General features: G+C 67.6%; 1 protein-coding gene across 1 annotated transcript in view; it reads right to left on the bottom strand.

The window, feature by feature from the left end:
* Positions 1 to 22,769, bottom strand: part of LOC134518859 (striated muscle preferentially expressed protein kinase-like) — a 40,134-nt gene that overhangs the window by 5,372 nt on the left and 11,993 nt on the right. The window contains exons 3-31 of the mRNA XM_063342160.1: positions 20,682 to 20,771; positions 19,938 to 20,319; positions 17,278 to 18,809; positions 16,113 to 16,256; positions 15,226 to 15,408; positions 13,231 to 13,442; positions 12,865 to 12,953; positions 12,482 to 12,663; positions 10,098 to 10,358; positions 8,656 to 8,814; positions 8,329 to 8,518; positions 7,953 to 8,182; positions 7,654 to 7,773; positions 7,131 to 7,235; positions 6,813 to 7,019; positions 6,562 to 6,685; positions 5,970 to 6,142; positions 5,098 to 5,210; positions 4,719 to 4,887; positions 4,542 to 4,635; positions 4,016 to 4,216; positions 3,805 to 3,865; positions 3,556 to 3,633; positions 3,224 to 3,396; positions 3,093 to 3,119; positions 2,697 to 2,849; positions 2,518 to 2,560; positions 2,354 to 2,422; positions 19 to 2,197 (exon numbers count right to left, since the gene is read on the bottom strand). Coding sequence (XP_063198230.1) covers positions 19 to 2,197; positions 2,354 to 2,422; positions 2,518 to 2,560; positions 2,697 to 2,849; positions 3,093 to 3,119; positions 3,224 to 3,396; positions 3,556 to 3,633; positions 3,805 to 3,865; positions 4,016 to 4,216; positions 4,542 to 4,635; positions 4,719 to 4,887; positions 5,098 to 5,210; positions 5,970 to 6,142; positions 6,562 to 6,685; positions 6,813 to 7,019; positions 7,131 to 7,235; positions 7,654 to 7,773; positions 7,953 to 8,182; positions 8,329 to 8,518; positions 8,656 to 8,814; positions 10,098 to 10,358; positions 12,482 to 12,663; positions 12,865 to 12,953; positions 13,231 to 13,442; positions 15,226 to 15,408; positions 16,113 to 16,256; positions 17,278 to 18,809; positions 19,938 to 20,319; positions 20,682 to 20,771 — 7,743 coding nt within the window. The remainder of the gene's footprint in view (positions 1 to 18; positions 2,198 to 2,353; positions 2,423 to 2,517; positions 2,561 to 2,696; positions 2,850 to 3,092; positions 3,120 to 3,223; positions 3,397 to 3,555; positions 3,634 to 3,804; positions 3,866 to 4,015; positions 4,217 to 4,541; positions 4,636 to 4,718; positions 4,888 to 5,097; positions 5,211 to 5,969; positions 6,143 to 6,561; positions 6,686 to 6,812; positions 7,020 to 7,130; positions 7,236 to 7,653; positions 7,774 to 7,952; positions 8,183 to 8,328; positions 8,519 to 8,655; positions 8,815 to 10,097; positions 10,359 to 12,481; positions 12,664 to 12,864; positions 12,954 to 13,230; positions 13,443 to 15,225; positions 15,409 to 16,112; positions 16,257 to 17,277; positions 18,810 to 19,937; positions 20,320 to 20,681; positions 20,772 to 22,769) is intronic.

Raw genomic sequence — 22,769 nt, 5'->3', positions numbered from 1 at the left:
CCCCCCCTCGCTGCTCACCTTTGTCGGAGGAGCGCGTGCTGCCCTCCGAGCGCAGGGATTCGGAGGAGGGTGCGGGTGCCGGTGGGGGTGCCGGCTGCAGGCTCTCCCCCTCGGAACTGGCGCGGCGGAGGTCGCCGGGCCCCTCGCCCTCCGGCCGCTCGTCCGACAGGCTGCGCAGCCGCGCAGAGACCCGCTCCACCGTGGCGCTGATCTTCCTCCGCACAGCCACCACCGGCGACTCGCTCTCCCCACCGCCCCCCGGCTCCGACTTGAGGCTCTCAGAGTCCCTCCGCTCCTTGGAGTGGCCCATGGCCAGGCTCCAAGATAAGCGGCGCCCACCAGATGGGGTCTCGCTGCCTCCGTCCTCCCCTCTGCTCTTCTTCCTCTCCGCAGGTGGGGTCCGCTTGAGGAGCACAGACATCCTCCGGAGGAAGCCCCTGTCCTTCTCTACCTCGTGCAGGTCCTGCACTGACTTGGACTTGGCCACCAGCCCGGTGGGACGGTCCCTGCGCAGCTCCAGGGGCACGCCAGCCGGTGTGGGACGGTAGATGCCCTCGTCGGTGGCCGGGGGGCCAGCTAGGTGCCGGTCCTCGGAGCGGGAGCGGGTGAGGAGCTTCAGCCCCCGGGTGAGCGATGACTCCCGGCCCCGCTTGAACTTGGCCTCGAAGACTTCCTCCGAGTCGATGTCCTGGATGAGCAGGGAGCTGGAGGAGCCGGTGGGCTTCACCTCCCTCCTTGATGCTGATGCTGGTGCTGGTGCTGGCGTGGGGGGCTCGGCGGGGGTGGCTGGCGGGGGCCGGGGGGGTTCCTCGGTGGCTGGGTCCTTGCCTGGCACGGCTCCCATGGCTTGCATCACCCTGGCGTAGGAAGACGTTTTGGCAGCTTGGGTGCCAGGTGCCGGGGGCTGCAGTGGGGTGGGCACACCCATCCTGGCAGCCCCCTCCCCGCTGGCTCCAGCAGCTTTGGTGGGCGTCTTTTCCTCCTGTCTCCCAGCTGTGGGCTTCTTCCCTGTGGGGGTGGTGGCCACGCTGGCCCCGGGCTGGCCACGCTCCTCGGGGACACGCCTCCTTCCCAGGGCAGCTGTGGCGGCAGGGGCTCGGGGACCGGTGGTCTCCACCACGGGGGGTGTTGGTGGACCGGGGGCATCCATCAGCACTGGGGGCCGGACGTCAGAGAGGGCGGAGAGCGAGGGGGACTCCTTGAGCCGTTGGGCCTCCAGGTGGGCCACCGGGATCTCCAGGGGCGCGCCGGAGCGGCGGTGCCGGACAACAGGTTCGGCATCCCCGTGGCTGAAGGAGCTGCTCTTCTGCAGCTGGCGCTCGGTGGAGAGGAGGCGCGGTGAGGTGGCCTCGCTGGAGGCCGCCCGCACCAGCCGCGGCACCGCCGGCGCCTCCAACCGGGTCGGCCGAGGGACCTTCTTGTCCGGTCCGACCCCCAGGGTCTCCAGGAGGGGACCCCGCAGGCCGCTGACCTTGCCGTCCCCGGGGCCGCCCCGCAGCAGCCGCTGGCGCATCAGCTCCAGGCGCTGGGTATGATCGTCCTCCCCAAACACCCCCTTCCGCCGCGGCAGCTCCATGGAGGCCGCCTTGGCCAGGGCCCGGCGGGGGTCCCGGCCCGCCTCGGCCCCCTCCTCGGTCCCCAGGGGCTGTTGGAGCAGCAGAGCGCTGTCGGCCGATCCGCCCCTCTTCAGCTCTCCCCGCCGGGTGCTCCCCGGGGACTCCAGGCTGGAGCCCTTCCTCATGGCTTTGCGGGGGTACTCCGGCCGCTTCTGGGCTTCGGGGGCTTCTTCATCAGAGGAGCCAGGCGCCTCCGCCTCCACGCACGGCCGCCGCAGCCCAGCGCCCCTTGGCCGCTTCCCCAAGGCCACCCCAGGCTTTCCCGCACCCTGGCTCTGCCACTCCATGGAGGAGACGTCCCCCGGCGCAACCCCCTCCTGTCGCGGCCCCTCAGGTGGCCCAATGGCCTCATCATCCGTGGGGATCTCATTGAGCGACATGCGGGAGCCAGAGAACTCCACCTGGTGTGGCATGGGGATGAAGGGCAGCTCGTCCAGGTCATCCGAGTCCGAGGAGGATGACAGTGCCGGTGACTCCTTGAGGTGCCGGGGCACGGCGATGGAGAGGTGGTTGGACGTGTCCTCCAGCAGCTCCGGGATCGGCCGCAGCACCATGTTGCACTTGTAGCTGATCTGCGAGCGCTGCAGCCGGTGGAGAGGGCTGGATCAGGCCCAGGCAGGTGGCATGGCATCATACTGCTCGGGGCACATCACTCCATCCTGCCCAGGGCACGTCACCCCGTCCTGCCCAGCACACAGCTTTGCCCACCCCGCTCCTGCCCCAGCTCCTGCCTTCACCTGCCATTTCCGACGGGAGAGGAAGAGCTTTAGGTGGTCGGTGCTGATGACTTTCCCCTTGGCCAGCGTCTGCGGGGCAAGGGGACAGCGGTGTCCCACAGAGCCTGCAGCAGGCTCAGGGGAACCCCGCTGCCTCCGAGCGCTGGGTCCCTGTCCAGGCTCACCTTGAACCAGGGATGCTCCAGGGTCTGCTCCGCGTTGGGCCTCCTGAGAACCAACAGCGCCGGCTGAGAACCAGGGGGCTGTGGCACAGCCAGCCTGCCCTTAGGCACCCCAACGCACGGGGGTCCCCACCCTCCCTCGAGCACAAGGGGATGGGGGACGGGGACTCCCCAGCACTCACAGCCTGTCATTGACCAGCACTTTGATGACGAAGCCCTTGGCTTCCCGGGTGAGCCCTTGGAACATCCTCTCCTCGAAGGCCACGTTGTAGTTGCGGATGTTCATCAGCGTCGTCTTGTCGTTCTCGCCCACAAAGGGGGAGATCCCCGTCAGGCTGCCGAGAAGGGGACACTGTCATCGGGCCAGGGGGACATGGGGAACAGCACGGCAAGTGCGGGGGCACCAAGGATGGGATCCTGGAGCCCAGCCCCGGTGCCATGGGGAGGGCAGAGGCAGGAGCAGCCAGGGAGGAGGCTGAGCCTGCAAGGAGTGACGGGCATGGCCTCAGCCCCCACACTGCAACTGACAAGGGGGCAGGAAGGGAGTCCCTTCCATGGGATCCCATCAGGGCACTTACCAGAGGTAGGCGATGACCCCCACAGGCCTGTGGAGATGAGAGTGTGGTTACTGCACAGCACAAGCCCTCCGGGCGCCCCGTCCCTCTCGGCATAGTGGAGAGCCCGCCGTCCACCCCGGGGTCACCCTTACCAGATGTCGGTGACACTGGAGACAGGGCTCTGGTTGACGATCTCAGGGCCCACGAACTCAGGGGTGCCGTACTTGCAGTACTGCGGCTCCTCGGGCGTCAGCTCCTGCGCGTTGCCGAAGTCGCAGATCCGGACCTGCTCGCTGCTCGAATCCGCCATCAGGAGGTTTTCTGGCTACAGGACAAGGCGGGGCGGAGGGGAGCTTGGCAGGAGGCAGGGGCTCCCCCCAGGGAAGGGATGTCCCCTGTCGGCAGGACTGAGCCCCCCGCAGTGCAGCAGGAGCCCATCCGTGCGGCCGTGGGGCAGGAGGGGGTGGGAGACCCCCGCACTCACTTTGATGTCCAGGTGCAGGACGCTGTGCTGGTGCAGGTAGCAGATCCCCTCCAGGACCTGCCGCATGTAGGACCGGACCTGCGAGAGAGCAGAGGGAGGGTGGGAGCCCCAGCCGTGGGTCAGCCCCACGCCGCAGCCCCCTTTGTAGCCTGATGCAATGAGCGTTGCACGTCCCTGGGCTGGGACAGATCCCGGTGTCCCCAGGCTCCCTGCCTCCCCCATCACTTTGCCCTGCCGGGGTTCACCCACCTCAGACTCGCACACCGAGGGCTTCCTCGCCATCCTGTCCAGCAGCTCTTCCTCAGCACAGCTGGGCCCCAGTCAAGGAGCATAGAAATGCTGTGCCCTGCGCCCTCCTGGGCACCCAGCTCCTCTGCACCCACTCTGCCCATCCGTGCCCCCCAAAAGCCTCTGTCATCCCCCAGCGCCACACGGTCCCAGAGCAGAGCCTGGAGGATACAGCTCCATGACCATGATGACAGCATTCTTCTTCTCAAAAGCATCATGGAAGAAGACGATGCGCTCGTGGTCCAGCTGGGAGAGGATGTGCAGCTCCCGGCGTGCTGACTGCTTGGCCTTGGTCCTCCCGGGGACGAACTTGGCGGCAAAGTCCAGCCGGCTGCTCTTCTCCGTCACCCTCCGCAGGTACGAGAAAGCCCCCCTGCAATGCAGCGATGGGGGCAAGGAGGGATAAGAAGGTGGAGGAGCAGGAGACCTCCCCTTCCCCGAGCAGCTGGGGCAGGCGCCCGCTCTGCAGGGAGATGCCCACTACTGTGGCAGACCTCCAGGACCATCCATGGAGAGACCTCAGGCCTGGCTTTGCTCCCCACCGTGAGCCAGCACCGGGACATCCAACAATGGCTGAGAGCAGCCCCAGCACATCAGGATCCGACGTACCATGGAACTTCGTCGCAAGGGACAAAGCCTGGCTCCAGCAACCCCGTCCCTGCAGTGCCCCACTGCCCACCATGCTGGTGGCCCCGTACCTCCCGATCTCCTCGTGCACGTCGTAGTAGTCGGTCAGGCGTCGTGCCTTGTGTAGTGCATCCTCCTCCATGGCAGCATCGGCAGCAGGCTGGGCTGGGGGAAGGAAAGGCGCTGGCGGGGGGCAAGCCGGGCACCCAGGCTCTGCCCCTCAGGGCTGGGGGACCAGCTAGCCGTACCTGCCCGCACCACCAGCTCTGCCTTGCAGGACACCTCCCCGGCCAGATTCTTGGCCGTGCAGGTGTAGACACCACTGTCGGACTCAGCGGCACCCAGCACCACCAGCGAGCACTCGTTGTCTTCATACACAAAGCTCAGGTGACTGCTCTCCTCCAGCAGGTCCTCATCCTGGGGGTGGCAGGAGCGTCAGGGGTGTCCCATCCCGTCCCCAACAAGCTCCCGACACCCTTTCACCATGGATGGGGCACAGGGCACATTCTGCATCACCAGGGGTGAACACAACCCCAAAGCCCCAACACGGTGACCCAGGTGAGGCAGTGGAGGGTGTGGGTCTGGGGGCCTGTGAGTCAGGAAGGCGGTGGCGGGGTCCCAGCCCACCTTGTACCACATGATGTCCGGCACCGGTTTCCCCTCCACCACCACAGCAAAGCGTGGCGTCTCCCCTTCCTGGGCATCGATGTCCTCCATGATGGACTCAAAGCGCGGTGCCTCTGCCGAAAGATGGGGTGTGGGGCACCATGGGGCAGTGCCACCCCCTGGCACTGGCAAGGGGTGTATGGCTGTGGGGCACTGCGAGGAATTGCCAGCCCATGGTACAGGGGCATGGAGTGCTATAGGGCAGTGTCACCCCATGCACAGAGGAGTGGGACACTATGGGGCAGGCCACCAATGACATGTGCCTGCAGCACCATGGGGCAGTCACCCATTGGCGTGGGGCACCATGGGGCAGTGGACTCGTGGCACATGGGCATAGGGCACTGTGGGGTTGCATCTCCCCGTTACGTGTGGATGTGGGGTACTGTAGGGCAGTGCCACCCATGAGACCTCTGTGGGGCATTGTGGAGGTGTCCCCTATGGCTCTCAGCTATAGGGCACCAGGGGTTGGTGCCACCCCATTATAGACAGGTATGGGACACCCTGCAGCAGTGCCAGCCATGGCACGTGGCTGAGGGACACCATGGGTCACTGCCACTCCACGCACACCGTCATGGGGCACATGGGATGCTTCTACCCAAGTCAGATATGGGTATAGGACACTGGGCAGCGGTATCAACACCTGGTTCATGTGTTTTCAGCCCCATGGGTCATTGCTGCCCTATAGAGCAGCATCGCCATGGCATATGAGTATGGAGCACTGAGGGGCAGTGCCATGCTAAGTGGCATGGCTAATGGTACATGGGTTTGGAGCATCGTACGGCGATGCCACTCCGTGGCAGAGGGGCACGGCTTCCCGGCGAGGCGGCACCTACCTGCGAGGCGGAGGCGGAGGGTGCAGCGGGCAGTGCCGTGGCGGTTGGTCACCTCGCAGGCCAGTGGCCCCGCGGCCCCCCGGCCCACGCGCAGCAGCCGCAGGCAGTGCTGGTCATCGTCCGGCATCGTCATCTCGCACGTGCCCTGCTGCTCCCCCAGCACCTGCCCGCCCCTGCGGGCACACCAGCTGCCACATCACAGCCCCGCAGGCAGCCCCAGCCCCACTGCCCCACTGACAGCTCCCACCCCACAGCCCCATGGCCACCTCCTGACCCACAGACAGCCCCAGCCCCACTTCCCACCCTGCAGCCCCCACAAGCAGCTCACCCCCATTGCTAGCTCTGCCTCCTGAATGGCTCTCAACTCTTAGCACCCCACAGACAGCACCCCCCTCACAAAAAAAGCCCCCCCCCATGCAGGTCTGCGGAGCCCTGGACATCACCCTTGGGCGCACGCCCAGCCCAGCCCCAGGGAAGGACTCCCCCATGCACGGTGGGCTGCACAGGGAGCTGGTGCAGGAGCCCCTCTTTGTGCACCCCGTGGGATGATGTTGGGCACGGGGCAGGCAACAGGCACAGCACCATGTCCTACCTCTTCCAGGTGACGGTGGCCTCCACGTGGTTGATGGTGATGGTGATAGAGGCTGGCTGGCCCTCCACCACGTACACCACATCTGGCTTGTCCAGGATGACTGGGGCCTCTTCCAGGTAGGGACCTGCCACACGCATTGTCACCACCATCTCTGGACCCCACGTTGCCCAGCCCTGGCCAGCTTACCACCCTGCCAGGGACAGAGACCCCTCCACCCCCATCACCCGTCCCCTCCCCACTGCCCCTCTCACCCCGGTCCAGGAGCTGCACGGGCCCCACAGGTGGGGAGGGCTTGCTGTTGGTCTTGGGGGTGGCAGTGATGACACGGAAGAGGTACTGGGCACCCTTGGTCAGCCCGTGCACCGTGTAGGTGGTGTCCCGCACACCGGCCACCAGCACCAGCCACTGCGTTGTGCCCAGCACTTGCATTTGCACCACGTAGGTCACCGAGTTGGGGTCTGCAGGGGGAGACGGTCAGTGCAGAGCCCCCGGTGTCGGGCTGGCCTGTGCACCCCATCGCGCCGTTGCCCACCCCCTGCCCACCCCCTTCCCAGCCCCAGCCACCTCACCTATGGCGGTGTCCAGCCACTTGGGCTTGTTCCAGGTCAGCATGATGGCTCTGCCAGTCACCGAGGCCACGGTGGGGGGCCCGTCTGGGGGGGTTGGCACCACATCTGCATGGGGAGGTGGGCAGGGGTGTGAGTGTGGCCACTGCCACGGCTCCTCGGGTCATCTGCCTTACGCCCCGGGAGACATGGGCTGGAGGGGACGGATGGTGTCAGCGACCCCCCACTGGTTCCCCAGCAGGGGCTCAGCCTGGACGCCCCTGTGGGGCTGGTGGTCCCAGCAAGTCCCATGCCGGACCTGGGGCTCAAAGGATGGGTCCTGACCCTGCAAGGTGAGAACTGCACACATGACCTCGCTTTTAGGTTGGGTTAGAGACCTCCTGAAGTCCCCTCAAAGATGAACTGCCCTGGGATCCTATCACCCTAGGACCTCGCTACGGGACCGCTGACCCCCAGCCCCGGGGCACAGCCTGGCAGGGTGGCAGCGAATGGCCGCACATCCCTGGTGATGCCCGCTGCTGCTTACCGGTGACGTAGAGGTGTGCGTAGCACGTGGCCTTCCCCACTTTATTGGCGATGACGCTTTTATAGACGCCAGCATGCGCGTGGCTGACAGACGTGAACACCAGGCGATGGACATCCTTATCTGGGGGGGAACAGGGGGATACAGGTAAGACCACACCAGGCAAGCGGCACAGAGCTCACCTCCCTCCCTCAAGGGGCGCGAAGGCCTGGGGGGTGATGCCTCCTCCCAGGGTGTCCCCCCTTCCTCTGCCCTGGGCAGAGGGACCCCAAGGGGACAGAGAGGGTGGTGGTGAGCCCTACACTGCATCATCTTGCGGTCATCGGTGCTGTCAATGCGGGAGCCGTTGTGGAACCAGGTGATGGAGGGGTAGGGCAGCCCGGCCACCTGGCACTCCAGCACGGCCTCCTTCGACTCCACCACGTCCAGGTTGTGCAGCGGCTTCAGGAAATCGGGCATGGTGAAGCACTCTGTCTCCGTCTCCGCCTGCTCCGGCTCCTCTGGGATGGATGGCATCTTCTCCAGCTTGGATCTGCAAGAGCCCACACACGCTCATGGCAGGAGCACAGTGTCCCCAGCCCAGCCCCGACCCCAGGCTTCGCACAAGCCTGTTGCTCCCAGATGTCAGGGAGGGAGGAAGCAGGGGGGATGCAGATCCTGAAGATCCCTGAGTCTTACATCTGGGAGGCAGCAGATGGCCGCGGCTCCTCCACGTAGAGCTCAGCAGAGCACTCCACATGGCCGTGGGCATTCCTGGCAGTCACCGTGTACTGCCCCTCATCCTCGCTGCCCACGTGCACGATGACAAGCGAGTGCAGCCCCCCATCCTGCTGAATCCGCACATTCTCCCCCTCCTGCACTGGCTGGCCTGCGTGGAGACACACGCAGCATCAGCATCAGCATCATCAGCCCTCCCAGCCCCAAGCCCTTGGGTGCAGCCCCCAAGGGGATGGGGAGAGGTCTTCCTGCAGGGCCCTGGGCAAGCTCTCTGGGCTTGGGGGTTACCAAAATGGGTCCAGGTGACCGCCGGGGGAGGAGTCCCACTGATCATGCAGTTGAAATGCGCCGTCCGCCCTTCCACCACATCCACGTCCTCCAGCTTGCGGGTGAAGAGCGGCTGCACGGAGGGCTGCACCGTCAGCCGGGCGCTGCAGGTCAGCTCGTCTGCAAAGAGAGTGGGCAGGGGTGAGCAGGGCAGGAGGCAGCCTGTGACCCCCCAGCGCAGCCCCAGTAGCCACCATGGCTGTAGCCGAGCGTACCCCACGCCCAGTGGGGGCTGAGCCCAGGTGTGCTGGGTGCCAGGCTCTGTCCCTGCACAGGGCAGGGGGGGCAGAAGTGTGTGCAAGGTCCCCGTGCCCAGGGCTGGGGCTCTGCTGGCAGCGGGGTGCCTCTTTCCTCCCTTCACAGCACTACAGATGCCAGCAGCGAGGTGGGGTGGAAGGATGCCATGTCATGGGGGGGTCACAGCTGGCCTAGCCCCTTGGGGACAGGGTGGTGACACTGAAGCAGGCAGCACCAGCACATGCAGCACCCGGGTGCAGCATGGGGATGGGTGCAGGCTGGATGCTCCAGATGAGGGGGTTTGCAGCAGGGACTGCTTTTTTTTGCAATCACAGTGTCATTGCCCACCCCAGGCAGGGATCGACACCATGCTCAATCACAGCCTCACCCCCCTGCACGCAAAACCGCTGCTGCCCTCAAATCCCCGCAGGCATACAGCCTCCTGCATGGAGGGATGCACAGGCACCAGCCGCAGGGTGCTGGGAATGCCAGTGCCCCCTGCACCCACCACAGCCTGGATTACTGCTGGGGGGCTGGAGAATGGAAAAGGGACCCTTGTCCCCACGCTGCCATGGGGGACAGAGGCTATGTGCAGCAGGCACAAGCACGGAGGGGTATCAGAGCCATGGGACAGAGGCTGGGTCTTGCTGGGCTTCCTCAGCTGCCACCAGTGATGGCTTGGTGGAAGAGGGTGGGTGGCCCTGATGCCCTGCTCATTGCCCCTGTCACCTCCCAGGCCAGCAGAGACAGGTTCGTACCGGAGCCGGGTGCCCGGAGGCTCTGGATCCCGGAGGATAGGGACAGCTGGGCTCCAGGGCTGTGTTCAGCCACGGTGCAAATGCATCTCCCCACGTTTCTGGGAGCCGCATGCATGCCGGCAGAGGTGCTGGGTGGGGTGGGACAGGGCTGCAGCAGGGCTCAGCATCCTGGAGCCCGAGAACTGATGCACACCAGCTTTCCCAGCTCCTGGGGGCAGAAACCACCCCGCCCCGTCCTCCTGTCGCCCACCTCCAGCACTCACAGCTACATCCTATGGGGACCAGAGCCCCAAATTCGGGGTTGGGGGGGGGAGGGCGCTGTCCGCCCCCAGCACCCCCTTAGGGCCAAGCCCCGAGCGAGACCCCCACCCCCGCCCCGAGGAGCTGGGTGACCGCCCAGCCGCTTACCTTTGGCAGTGCTGAGCTTGCAGGTGTAGATCCCGCTGTCGTCCTCGTGCACGGAGGTGAGCAGCAGCTTGCACTTGCGCCCGTCAAAATGCATCTTGCATTTGAGCAGGGCGGGCTGGAGCAGCCGGCCCCGGGACAACCAGTCCACGTCCATGTCTGGCGGGCCAGCCACCAGGCACTCAAAGAGTGCCAGCTCCCCCGCCCCGACCACCACGTCCTGCAGGGGAACCACGATGGCCAGGGACTGGCACTCGGGGCGAGCTGCCCGGGAATTGGGGAAGAGAAAGAAAGAGAGAGAGAGAGAGAGAGACGCGTCTCAGCAACTGAAAAGCAACCATGAGAGGTGGCGGGGATGGAGGGGAACGTGCGGGGCAGTGCAGGGGGACATGCAGGGAGGGGGCCCTGCGGCGGGCAGGGGGTGCAGCGGGGAAGGGTGGGAGGAGGAGGGCAGGGGGGGCGAGATGTGGAAAGCAGAGCTGAGCCAGGGAGGGGGCCGGGGGTGAGGGGAAGTGTCCGTGCCAGGAACACACCACACAGCGCTTTACCAAACAGATTTTATTAGAGCTACAAAAAAAAGGGTCACGGCCTCGCAGCCCGCCCCCCCGCCAAGCCCCCTCCCCGGGGAGAAGAGACCCAGAGCTGGGGGTGCTCCAGGCGGACCCCGAGCCCTGGGGCTGCGAGGGATGTCTCACGGTGGCCGGGCGGGCGCCTGGGTGGCCGCCACGAAGCCAAAGGGGCCGATGCTCTCCCTCCCTGCTGCGGCTGGGGCAGGGTGCTCCCCCGCAGGGTCCCCAGGGTCTCCTGTCCCCCACACTCTAAGGTGACCATTGCAGAGCTGCCACCACGCCACAGCCCCTTCCCTACAGCCCCAGCCAGCACGGCGGCAACCGTGGGCTCAGCTCCCTGCTCCCCTTCCCTGGGCGGTGAGGAGAGGCAGGACACGCAGACAGGGACAAACGGACGGAGCAAGAGACAAGACAGCATCGTACGGCCGCCCTGGCCCAGCTGAGGGGGTGCCTGGCGCTCCCCCACCGCTCCCCCCACCCTGCCTCGGTTACGCCTCCCCCGGCCATCCAGCGAGCCCCTGCCCGCGGTCGAGGGCCCGCGTGTCCCCGCGGTGCGTCCAGGACGAGGCGGCGGATGGAGCAGAAGGTAATAACACAAGGTGAGGTCCACTGCCTAAGAGGTGTCCAACTAAGAGCCCCGCGGCCGCGGCTCTGAGAGATGCACCCCCTTATCGTACTCCCCCTGCGTACAGACAAAAACCGCAGTCAGCAAGCGGAAGGGTTAGTGCAGCAGCGACGGGGCCGGCAACGCACGCAGGCACACGCCAGCGCCGGCACGAGGGGTGCGAGCGCAGGCCAAGGCATGGAGCCACCCGCCAAGCCCCCCAAAAGGGGACGGGGCTTGGGCTGTCGCCCCCACAGCCCGGCTCCTGCCAGCCATGGGGCACTGGGCTGGCTCCTGCTCCCACCCCCCGTGCCGCCGCGCGTTGCCGGAGGCTGGGAGCGGGGTCCCGGCAGGGTAGAAGCAGTGCAGCCAAGGCCGGGGTGGGATGGACGCAGCCTGGGGGGCTCAGGCAGCCGTCAGCGGGGAGGGCTGGGGGGAGCAGGGCACACACAGCAAAGGGCAAGAGGAGGGAGGCAGCATCACTCATCCCCGCAGGCTCCTTCCCTGGCCTTGGGGGACACCAGGCAGAGCCTGGCTATCAGTCCCGAGCACCCCCTGCCCGCCCCCCAATTTGCACACATATATTGGGGTCCTAGGAGGACCACAGCTGGGCTGGGGAGGGGCGGCAAGGGAAGGGAACTGGACAGTCCAGTCCCATGCACACAGGCTGTTGCTGGAAATGGGCAGGGGGGAACCTCTCCAAGCCGCTCTGTGCCTGGCACAGCAGCTTGCAGACTGCCTGGGGCAGGAAGGGAGCTGTCGGCACGCAGGGTCATGTCCCCTGCAGGGCCACCAAGGGCAAAAGCCTTCCCTGCACAGCCAGGGGCAGCACCCGGCCTCAGCAGCGGGTACGTGGGGGGATGTGGGGCGAAGCTGGGCTGCGGGAGCAGCAAGCTCTGGGTCAGGCCGGCAGGGACCCTGGCACAGCTGCGTGGTGGGACCCAGGGCCGTGGGGCCGCACATCTGGATGGGGCAGCAGGGCAGCCTGCCTTCTGCTGCAGGGCCAGCCTGTGCGGGCAGCCCCAGGCACGCAGCTCCACTTTCCTGCTCCCGGCTTGTGCCCGCCTGCGCTGCAGCAGAGAAGGGCAGGCTGGCTCATCCCCTTCTTCCGCAGCACTGCAAAGAGGGGTCTGCAGTGGCCCCTTCCCCACACAGCTCATGCAGGAGCCAGCTGGCCCCTTGGGGCCGAGGGGGACGCACTCAGGGAGCTTTACCTCTGACCTCCAGCTTGGCCTCGCACTGCTTGGTGCCGTACTCGTTGACAGCCTTGCAGGTGTAGAAGCCGGTGTCGGTGCGCTCCGCCGCCAGGATGTGCAGTGTGAAGAGCCCTCGTGTCCCCTCTGCCTCCTCCGTGTGATGCCGGCGGCCGTACTTCACGGGCTGCCGGTTCCTCAGCCTGCTCGGGACACGGGCAGAGCAGCACGGTCATGACTGGCCCTGCACACCCACCCTGGCTGTCCCCAAAAGACCCTCTCTCCTCCACCCCCAACCCTGCTCAGGACAAGAACTCCCAACTGGCCATCCCCAAATGGGGAGGTCACCATGCCTGTGCCCTCCTTCCCTGTCCAGCTGTGATCCAACATGCTCTGGGACTCACCAATAAATGATGGGCTTGGGCTCCCCACGGACACGGACGCTCATACTGACATCCTGCCCCTCCAGCACCGACTGGTCCGACAAGGACACCTGGGGAAAGCAGGGGTCAGAGAGCAGCGAGCACCCACCTGCACCCAAGGTCACGCATCCCCACCACTGCACCCAGGGCCACGTGTCCCCCATCAAAATGTCAGTCCTGGAGCACCAGGGGAGCTGCTGGGGCGCAGGCTGTCCAGGGCGCCTGGTGCACCCCATTTCAGGAGGTAGGAAGGCCTGACCTGGTACCTCCTGGCACCAGGGACCACAGGGCTGCGGTCACAGGGCACTGCTCCCCCTCTGCCAGGTCCCAGAGGGGTTGTCAGCTCACCTCAAAGGTGGGTGCAGCCTTAAAGGTGCTCTCTGGGGACCCATGGGCAGCCCCATGCTCGGCTCTAGGCTGCAGCTTCATGGCTGGTCGGTGCTGGGGGGTGCCGGACTCGGGGAACTCTTCCAGGGGGCTCAGGTACTCTTCGTCCGAGGTGATGGGGCTGGCCTGGCCGAGGGGGGGTGCCAAGTTCGCATGCCTCTCCACGGCGGGGGCTAGCACAGGAGAGGCGGGATAAGGAGCTGGCAGCAGCCAGAGCCAGGCAGGTGGGTCAGGGCACCCCTCCCCACCACCCTGGACCCCGTGGGTGCCCGGGGACATCCATCCCACGGCACATCCCGGCTCGGCCGCAGCCAGCAGCGAAGGGGTGCGGGGCCGCGCAGGGGGAGGGAGGGAGGGAGAAGCACTCCACGGGACGATAAGGGGACGCGATATCCCGCAAGGCGACAGCAGGGCTCAAGTGGCTCTTACGCAGCAGCCCGCGCTCCCATCCTTAAGCCGCCCGGATTCCCGGGATGGCTGTCCCTACCCCGAGCCGGCGAGGGCTGAAGGTGACATTGGCAGCTGCGCTCCCCCAGCAGCCCGCCCGCCCGCTCCCCGTGGGGGGGCCTGCGTGGGGAGCCCAGCCGGGATGGGAATGGGACGGGGGACCCGCGGGGCGCGGGATGGGTGCGGGGGCCGGGGGCGGGTGGTGCGGGGTGGGGAGCAGCCAGCGGCCCGCCTGCCCGGACACCGCGCAGGGGGTGCTGGCGCCCCTCCAGCCCGGCTGCCGGAGCGCCCTCACCTTCCCCCCCTCCGCCCCCCCCCACCCCCCCCCCCTTTACCGGGGGGAGGCGGGCGGGCTGCCCGGTGCAGGACGAGGGCTGTGCCCCCCCGCGCCCCCGCGATGCCCTCGGGCAGCCCCGGGCCGGAGAACCGGGGCGGGGGGGGGTGGTGGTGAGGGGGAGCCTCCCTCCTTCATCCCCCCGCCCGCCCTCCCTCCCTCCTTCATCCCCCCGCCGCCCCCCGCACTCACCGGGGGGCGCGGCCCCGGCAGCCCCCCCGCCCGGAGCCGAACCGGGCCGGGCCGCACCGCCGAGCCGCCGCTGCCGCTGCCGGGGCCGGTGCGGCGGTGTCGGGCGCGCATCCAGCCCGCAGAGCCGCCGGCCCGCTGAGCCCTCCCCGCCCCGGCGCCGCCCGGCCCCCGGGGCTGGGCCAGCGGCGCGGGGGAGGGCCCGCCGCGGGGCCGGGGGCTGCCGGGCCCCTGCCCGGCCCCCAGCCGCTGTGGCCCCGGCTGGCCCCTGCCCGGAAGCTGCTGCCCCGGGGTGCACCACGGAGCGGGTGTTTTTTTGGGTGCTTCCAGCCCCCAGAGCAGCTCTGGGCCCCTGCACGCTCCCCAGGGGCGCTCACAGGATGGGAAGCACATTGGGGCTGCGGCGGGCTGGATAGCCCCCAGCTAGCGGGGTGGAGGGTGGGCTGGGTACCCCCGCAGCTAGTGGGGTGGAGGGTGGGCTGGGCGCCCCCCGGCTAGCTGCTTGGTGGGCAGGCTGAGTGTCCCCCCAGCTTGTGGGGCAGGGTTATCCCCATGGCTAGCAGGTTGGAGGGCAGGGCTACCCCCACGGTTTGCAAATTGGAGGGCAGGCAGGGGTATCCCCATGGTTTGCAGGCAGGAGGCAGGGGTATCCCCATAATTTGCGGGGTTGGAAGCAGGGGTATCCCCATAATTTGCGGGTTGGAGGGCAGGCCTGGGGTAACCCCACGGCTAGTGGGGAGGCTGGGCTCCTCGCTGGGCGCCGGGGGATGCTCACAGCCCGACCCCGCTTCCCCCCCGCCTCCACAGCAGGATCCCTCCGTGCTTGCCGGGAGCACGTCAGCTGCTTTTGTTCAGACAGAGCCTTGTAGGGTAAGGAAGCCGGTTTCTTCCCAGTGACAGCAGCGGCCGAGCTGGCAGCCAGCCTGCCGCCGCGCCGGCCCTCCCACCGCCGGCCGCGCTCCCGCCGCCCGGCCGCCGGCACTCACCGGGCCGCACGCTGAGGATGGCACTGCAGCAGGTCGCCCCCACCTCGTTGGCCGCAGTGACGGTGTAGAGGCCAGCGTCGGCTACCCGGGCGCTCCTGACCAGCAGGGTATGACGCTCGCCCTCCGCCTTGATGGGCCGCGTCGTGCTGCTCCGCAGTGGGACCCCGTCCTTCCTCCAGGACACTGCCGGCAGAGGCGAGGGTCACCCGTGGGCAGGAGAGTCCCGGCTCCCCCGGAGGTCGGTGCGGGGTCGCGGCGAGGCCAGGCGAGCCCCTGCCTGGCCTGGGGACCCCTTTGCCATGGGTTTCCCACGGCCCCTGACAGAGCAGGGCTGGCCGCTGGCTGATTCCTGGCATCCTCCTGCCCTCCAGTGGAGGATGGAGGAGGGAATCGAAACCACTTGGCTTCTGCTTGGCTCTGTCGGCTGGTAGCGGCCCTGGCTGCCCAGCTGCCCCTGCCCACGTCCTGGCTATGGCATGCCTGGAGTCCGTCAGCCCTGAGCCAGGCACCGGGGCTCTCCCCCTGGGAAACCACCTGAGCTGTCCCAACAGCAGCCCAGAGCATCCCCTGTCCCTGCCGGCGCAGTGCTCCCAGGCCATTCTCCCACTCCCCCAACAGCCCAGCCCAGCGCGAGGGAACAGCAGACCCCCTGCCTGCACCCTGCCCTCCACACCGTGCCCGAGCTCATCACTCCTGCCTGGGGGAAGGCAGGGTGAAAGGGGTGCTCCCGAGGTGGGCACATCACCTCCCTGAGACACCCATCTGCGTGTCCCACTCCATACAATTGGATTGTCCCCAAGGGCGGCTCAGCGGGTGGGACGTGGACACGCAGAGAGCCCCCCTGCCACGCTCGCATCCCCCAGCCCCCGAGCCCCACGGTTGCTCACCTTCTGGCTGGGGGTTGGCTGTGACAATGCACTTGAGCAGCACCTCTGCCCCCACGGCCACTGCCATGTCCTGGATGGGGATCTCAAAGATGGGGGCTTCCAGAGGGTCCTCACCCGCTGAGACATAGGAGTCGTCAGAGGACTCTGGACAGAGAGAGACAGGCCCCGTGGCTGTCAGTGGGGTGGAGCGAGCAGGTCCTGTGCCATGCTGGGCTGTGTGCAGGCAGAGCAGGGTGCCCACAACACTCTGCCCATCCCTGCCAGCACGTGCCCCACACCCTCGCTGGGGCATCAGCAGGTCCCTCAGCCATGCAGTGGAGGAAAGGGCCACATCAGGGGCCACCATGGCACAGTGCCCGCAGTGGAAGGAGGCAGAGGACCAGGGGGCAGGGAGCATACATCCTGCTGTACATCCCTGTACAGCATAAGGGGTGAGGTGACAGCGGGGGGTGGAAGAAGGAGGGTTGTACAGCCCACTGCAGCTCGTGCTCTGAGCTCCGTCTAGCCCCCCCCGGGGCGCTGGCTACTCTGCCCCTCCACATCAGCATCAGCCTCCTGGCTCCCCCCCCTCCCATGGCCCCAGACACAGGCAAAGGTCCTGGGGCTGCGCCAGGAGCCTCAGGCACGTGGGGCTGGCACTGCTCCAGTCAGAGCTGAGCCTGGAAGGAGCTCCTAGCCTGGTTGCAGTCTGGTCTCACCCCGCTGTGCTGGGGTGGGAAGGGTGGCTCTTCCCCAGCCAAGCCCCCACAGCATCCCCTGGGGATGCTTGGGCTGCACGCCCTGCCTGGAGCACCGAGCACGGTCCAGCCAGGACAAGCTGCAATGGGTGCCCTGTGCCCCAGGGCGGACAGACCAGCCCTGGGCTGGGTGCCAGAGGTCAGCACCCTGCGTCCTCCCTGGGCCAGGCAGGAGGGACAAAAATGTCAACAAGCGTCACGACCTCAAGGCCCAGCAAACTGGTACCCAGGCTGCTCTGACTTATAGCACTGGTTGGTGCCAACATCCCCAACCTGCAGAGCTGTGTCCCCCCGCCCCACCCCCGTGCTCTCCAGCACAGCCTGGGCTCCCTGCGCCTCCCAGGGGCAGGCTGGGGGTCCCCCATCCAGCTCAGGGGCTGGCTGGGCCAGCTTTGTGCCCACAGTGGGACAGAAAGCCATGCTCCTACCTAGCTCCGGAGAGGTGGGCCTGGCTCGGCGACCCTTCCCCTTGCTCCGTGTGCTCCTGCCTTCTTGAGCCGTCCGGCCACTCTCTTTCTTCTCTGACACTTTCGTCTGCCTTCTCTCCACCTCCCTGCCCGCGCCGTGCTGCCCTGCCCAGCTCCTCTCCAGGCGAGCCTCCTGCTCCATCCCCGGCTTCGCCCAGGGCAGGAACCGCACCTCTGCGGGAGCCTCCGGCCGCCGGTACAGCCCGTGGGGCACGGCCAGCCGGGCGGCCAGGGCTTCATTCACCACCCCAGAGGCACGGGCTCCACCGGCGGGAGCCCCGTCCGGGCACGGGCTGCCTTGGGTGGGACCCGCCTGCGAAAGGACCGCCCGTCCCTGGGGGGTGGCTTGCGCCAACGGCCACTGCTCCTTCTTCTTCACTTCCCCAGTGCCTTCTTGCTGCGGACCCTTCCTGGTGCCTGCATCCTCCACCTCGGTGGGCTGACCGGCCACCGTGCCGCCCCGCGCTGGGGCTTTCTTCCCGCGCTGCCCCCCCGGCTCCGGCTCCCCGTCGGGTCCCACCAGTGCCACGCTGGAAAGTGCCAGGTGCTGGATGACGTGCGTGCTCTCCGCCGGTGGCAAGGTCTTCGGCAGCGGTGCCTTGCGCCCACCGGTGCTCTGAGAGGAGGGGGTGCGGGGGGCGCGGGGGGCGGGGGGCTCGCTGGCTGCCGGGGGCGAGGGTGCCGGGGGCAGCCCGGCTTTGCACAGCTCCTGGGAGCGCCGCAGCTGCTGCTTGGAGACCGTCCGCTTGATGCGAGTCAGCTCCTCTGCAAACTTGTGCTCGATGGCGTAGACGCGGCCGGCGAACTTGCCCCGCTCGTCGAAGGAGGCAGCTTTCTGCCGGAAGGCCAAACGCCGGCACGCCGCCGTGCTGCCCGGCTCCCAGCGGCTGCCTTCCCGCACGTCCTCCCGGGAGCCGCCCGGCGTGCCGGCACGGCGTGAGCCGGAGCCGGGCTGGTCGAAGGAGCGTGTCTTGCGCAGGGGCAGGCAGGGGTGCACGGGGAAGGGGCTGTCCGCCTGCTCCAGGCTCCTCCGCCGCTCCTCGAAGTACTGCAGCCTCTCGAAGATCTTGGAGCCGGCACGCACCAGCTTGGGGGATGCCCGGACGGAGATGCGTCCGGAGGCGTCGCTCATGGGTGTTTGGGGACGGGACTCCTGCGTGCTGCCCTGTGAGTACCCTGAGGACTTGGGCTTCTTGATCTTCTCCTCGTACTCCTCAGGGACGGTGTCCTGGTACTCAGCCGGCACTGAGGACTTCTTGCGGGGGGTCACGGGTGTGAGGGAGGGGACACCAGAGCCACGGGCGGCAGGCTGGGACGTGGCACCAGCAGGCGGCAGCAGGCACTGGCCAGCACGGGGAGATGGCGAGCGGATGATGGGCGGCTTGGCAGTCAGCGGCAGGGCAGCGGGGGACCTCGGGGGCTCGGCACCAGGCTTTGGAGAGACGGGGCCACTGTGGGGTTCATCTCTCCGGTAGCCCCCTTGGGGGATGCTGCTGCAAGGGGAGAGACAGAGAAGCGCAATTCAGAGCCCGCCCTCGCCTCCTGGCTGCATCCCTGCTCCCAGCCCACAACACAGTGCCCAGTGGGGCACGACAAGGCGGGCAGGTGGCTAGGACAACCCGGGGACTGGGGAGTCTCAAGAGGCCCCGGCGAGTGAATCTGGCCACTCCAAGACCACCAGGAGCTGTCTGGGTTGGGCGAGAGTCCTGGGCTGCTGTGACACAGTGGTATCCCCTTGCCCAGGGCCACCCACGTGGGACAGTGGGGTGATACTGGGATACCCAGTGAGTCCCCTCCCCGGGGCCACCATGCCGACAGGACCGGCGGGCAGGGGGTGCCCCAGATTGCCGGGGTGTCCTGCTGCGCTGGTGCAGCTCTTCCACAAGGCAGAGGGGATCCCCAAGGCTACAAGCCATCCCCCTGTGCACATGCTGCCGTGGGCATGTCCCCCCGTCCCACTTGCCCCCAGGGGGGTCTCAGCGATCGTGGTGCAGAAATCATAAGATGGAGATGAGGTTCTGGTGGAACAAGCAGCCTCGAACAAAAAAAGGGGCGGGATGGAGGTCGAAGGAGCAGGCCTGAGGGGATGGGCACTGAAGGCAGCGGGGAGGAACAGGGACTCTGAGCACGTCAGCAGGTCCTGGGGAGGCAGCACTTCCCTGGCCCCTGCTGCCACCCCTGTATGGTGGGGACTGCAGGGGGTAGAGCCTTGCCAGCGGGTGTCCCAGGCTGCCCTGCAACCCCAGGTCCCCACACCGTGGGCTGCGCAGAGCCCCCACGGCTGGGCAGGATGTGGGGACACGCATGGCACAGCCTGTGGCTGGGATGCTGCAGCTCATGCAGCAGCACAGGGGTTACCCCCAGCCCCAACGTGGCCACAGCAGAAACGAACCTCACTCCACGTCCCCCCACCTCACCCAAGGACCTGAACTCTCCCCTGGCCCAAATTGGTCCCACCTCCTCACCGGGAACTGGCTGCCTACTGCTCAGAGCCCCCGTTCCTCATCCAGGCGTGGCGAAGGCAAAGAAAGCCCAGGCGGAGGGGAGGAGATGGCTGCGGGGGTTGGAAGGAGATGGCCCCAGCGCGATGTCCCCTCCGCGCGCTTCCCCTGGCTACTTACACGTGGAGCGAGAGCGCCCGTCCTCGATACAGGCTGAAGGCGCTGCCGTACGGGTCGCTGGCCACCGAAAGGCTATCCTCTGACCCCCAGCTTGTGCCCACCAGATTAGCCCGTGATGCCCGCACCAGCGGCTCCACACCCAGGTGCCGGACCTCGGCGCCACGTGGGGCCGGCGCGTTTGCTTGCCTTGGGGTTCCCTGCGGCTGCTGCCAGGCAGCGGGGCGGAGGTAGGGTCCCCGTGCGGGGAGGCTGGCATCCGTCTCCTTCTCCACCACGGTCTGCTGGCTGCCCGACCAGCTGGAGCGCTCCTCCGCCTGCGACAGGGCCAGCACCGAGGTTGGCGTCGTGTTCATGGAGGCGTCCACGAGGGTATCGGACCCACCTGGAAGGAGAGGGGTGAGCCGGCACCGGGTGCCTGCAGGGATGAGCCCAGCACCCTGCTCGGAGAGGGCTGGGGTATCCCACGGTGTCCCAAGCAGGCTGCCCCAAGCTCTCTCCCCTTTGCATGGGTGGACCACAGCTCCCCCCTCCATGGAGACCCCCAAAGCTGGGCCAGCACAGCCCTCGTGAGGTGGCCATGCCCATCAGCTGGTGCTGCCCTAAGCCCTCTCCCCTTTGCATGGGTGGACCACTGCTCCCACCCCCACATAGACCCCCAAAGCTGGGCCAGCACAGCCCCTGTGGAGTGGCCATGCCCATCAGCCAGTGCTGGGGCTCGGTGCCGGCCGGGTGCCCCCTGCTCACCCGTGGGGGTGCTGAAGGCCGTCTCATCCTGGAGCTCGCTGCGCTGTGTCACCTGGGGGTCGCTGGGCTCATCCTCGCCCGTCTCCGAGTCTGGGGAGGTGGGGGGGAGGGGGGAAGAGCAGGGGGTGAGGGGACACGGGGACAGCAGGCCAGGCTGGCGCTGCCCCTTGCAGACCCACTGGCTCCAGGGGCAGGAGCGTGATGCCTGGGCAGCTCCGGGAGGAGGCAGCGCCAGGGCAGGGGGCATGACTGTGACCTGCAGGGACAAGCTGCCAGCAGGGAAGGGCAGGACCAGGGGCGGGAAACTCCAGCAGGGCAAGGGCAGGCAGGGGAGGGCAGGCAAAGCAGGCAGGAGCAGCGTTAGGTTACGGGAGGAAGAAAAACGGCGGTGGGAATGCAGCTGGTGGAGGCAGCGTGAGGATGAGGAGGAAGGGCAGGGGGACAGCGGTGGCAATGGGGCAGGGTGGCAGGCTGGGGCACAGGGCCTGCTCTGGGGTCGGGGCTGGCATCGGGCAGGGGTCTTCCTACCGTAGCTTTGTTTCCTGCAGGAGCGGAAAACTTCGCTTCCATAGGGGCAGCAAGAGAGAGAGAGACATCAACACCCGGTTATCGGCCCGGCCTGCGGAGACGCGGGGGGCAGCAGGGAGGGACCTTGTACCCAGCGTCTCCCCGCGCTGTCATGAGGCAGGGACCTGCTGGGGCCAGCACCTGGATGTGCCATGCCGGCTCGGAGAGCCTGGCACAGGGTCCAGGCATGGGGCCAGGAGTGGGCTTTTGCCCATCTCAGGACCCCATGAGGACACCCCATGTCCTGCCCAGCCCCCTGGCAGGGGCCAGGTGCCCACAGGGTGTGGAAACAGGCCTGTTTCCCCCAGACTTCCCCACCACATCTCCAGTCTGCACCCACGTTCACCGCACGCTGCTCCGCACCCACGTTCACTGCGCAGACCCTCCTCGCGCACAGACCGTCCCCCCTGCGCAGTGCTCGGCACCATCCCCTTCCCATGCCACTCCACATCCCGCCCGGCAGGACACCTGCCTCCTGTCCCCAGAGCTGCGGGAGCTGCCCCGTGGGGTGGCCTCACCGCCGCAGCATCTGCACATCCCTGCGCTCCCCAGGGCTCCACAGCTTGGGGCTGGACCCCCCCGGCCAGTGCCCCAGCTGGGCGCTCCTGGGGGTGCTGGGGCACACGGACATGTGTGTCCATGTGCAAGCACCCACCCTCTGTGCCTCCCCTACCCCACCAGTGGCAACTGCTGCAGGGTACGGCCGTGCCCCACAGCACGGCCCTAGTTGATAAAGCAGCGATGCTCAGGGTAAGGCATCAGCAAGAGCCTCCCCACAGGCGGGATGCGGCCAGGCCAGATCAGCGCCACCCTAAAGTCCTGTCCCAGGAAAACCGATGCCTTGCAGCCAGGGAGAGCCAGCCTTTCCCCCCTGCCACCGCCTGAGCCCTCACAAGCTGCCAGAACTGCCGCAAGGGACGTGTCCCCTGTCCCACCACCGCTCTCCTCCACTGAGTGCCATGATATGGTGGCGGACCACGCTGCTCCCCGCCACCTTGAGCTGCCCCTCCGCACCCTGGTACAGCGCCAGCTGCCCTGTGCACTGCCACCACACCGGGCTCCACAGCCTGGCCATGACAGCCTGGCAGCCCCCGAGAAACCGCAGCTGCGGGGCCAGGAGCAGCCCAGCCTTGCAGGGGACAACGGGAGCCCCCGACTGACTGGGACCCTGTTTTGGGGCTGTCGAGATGCAGCCCAGCCCTGCCCAGCCTCTGCTCGCTGCCCCCCACCCCCGGCACGGTGGTGGGGCTGGACCCCGTCCCGGCATGCTCCGGGGGGTGGGGAGAGCCAGGTCCTGGTAACTCAACGCACCATGCGTGAAGCGCCCGAAGCGCCGCGAGTGGCCGGTCTTCTGCAAAGGAAAAGAGAAGAGAGCGTTACCCACGGCACGGTGCCACACGCCTGCTCACGTACACAGGCACACACAGTGCTGGCACGGCACAGCCGCACCCACAACAGGCACACGCCCCATCGCGGCACACGCGGCACCGCTCACACCCACAACCGCTCGCACACACGCAC

Source organism: Chroicocephalus ridibundus, chromosome 7, assembly GCF_963924245.1.
Source record: "Chroicocephalus ridibundus chromosome 7, bChrRid1.1, whole genome shotgun sequence".
NCBI lineage: Eukaryota > Metazoa > Chordata > Aves > Charadriiformes > Laridae > Chroicocephalus > Chroicocephalus ridibundus.
This window is presented reverse-complemented; position numbering and strand designations above follow the sequence as displayed.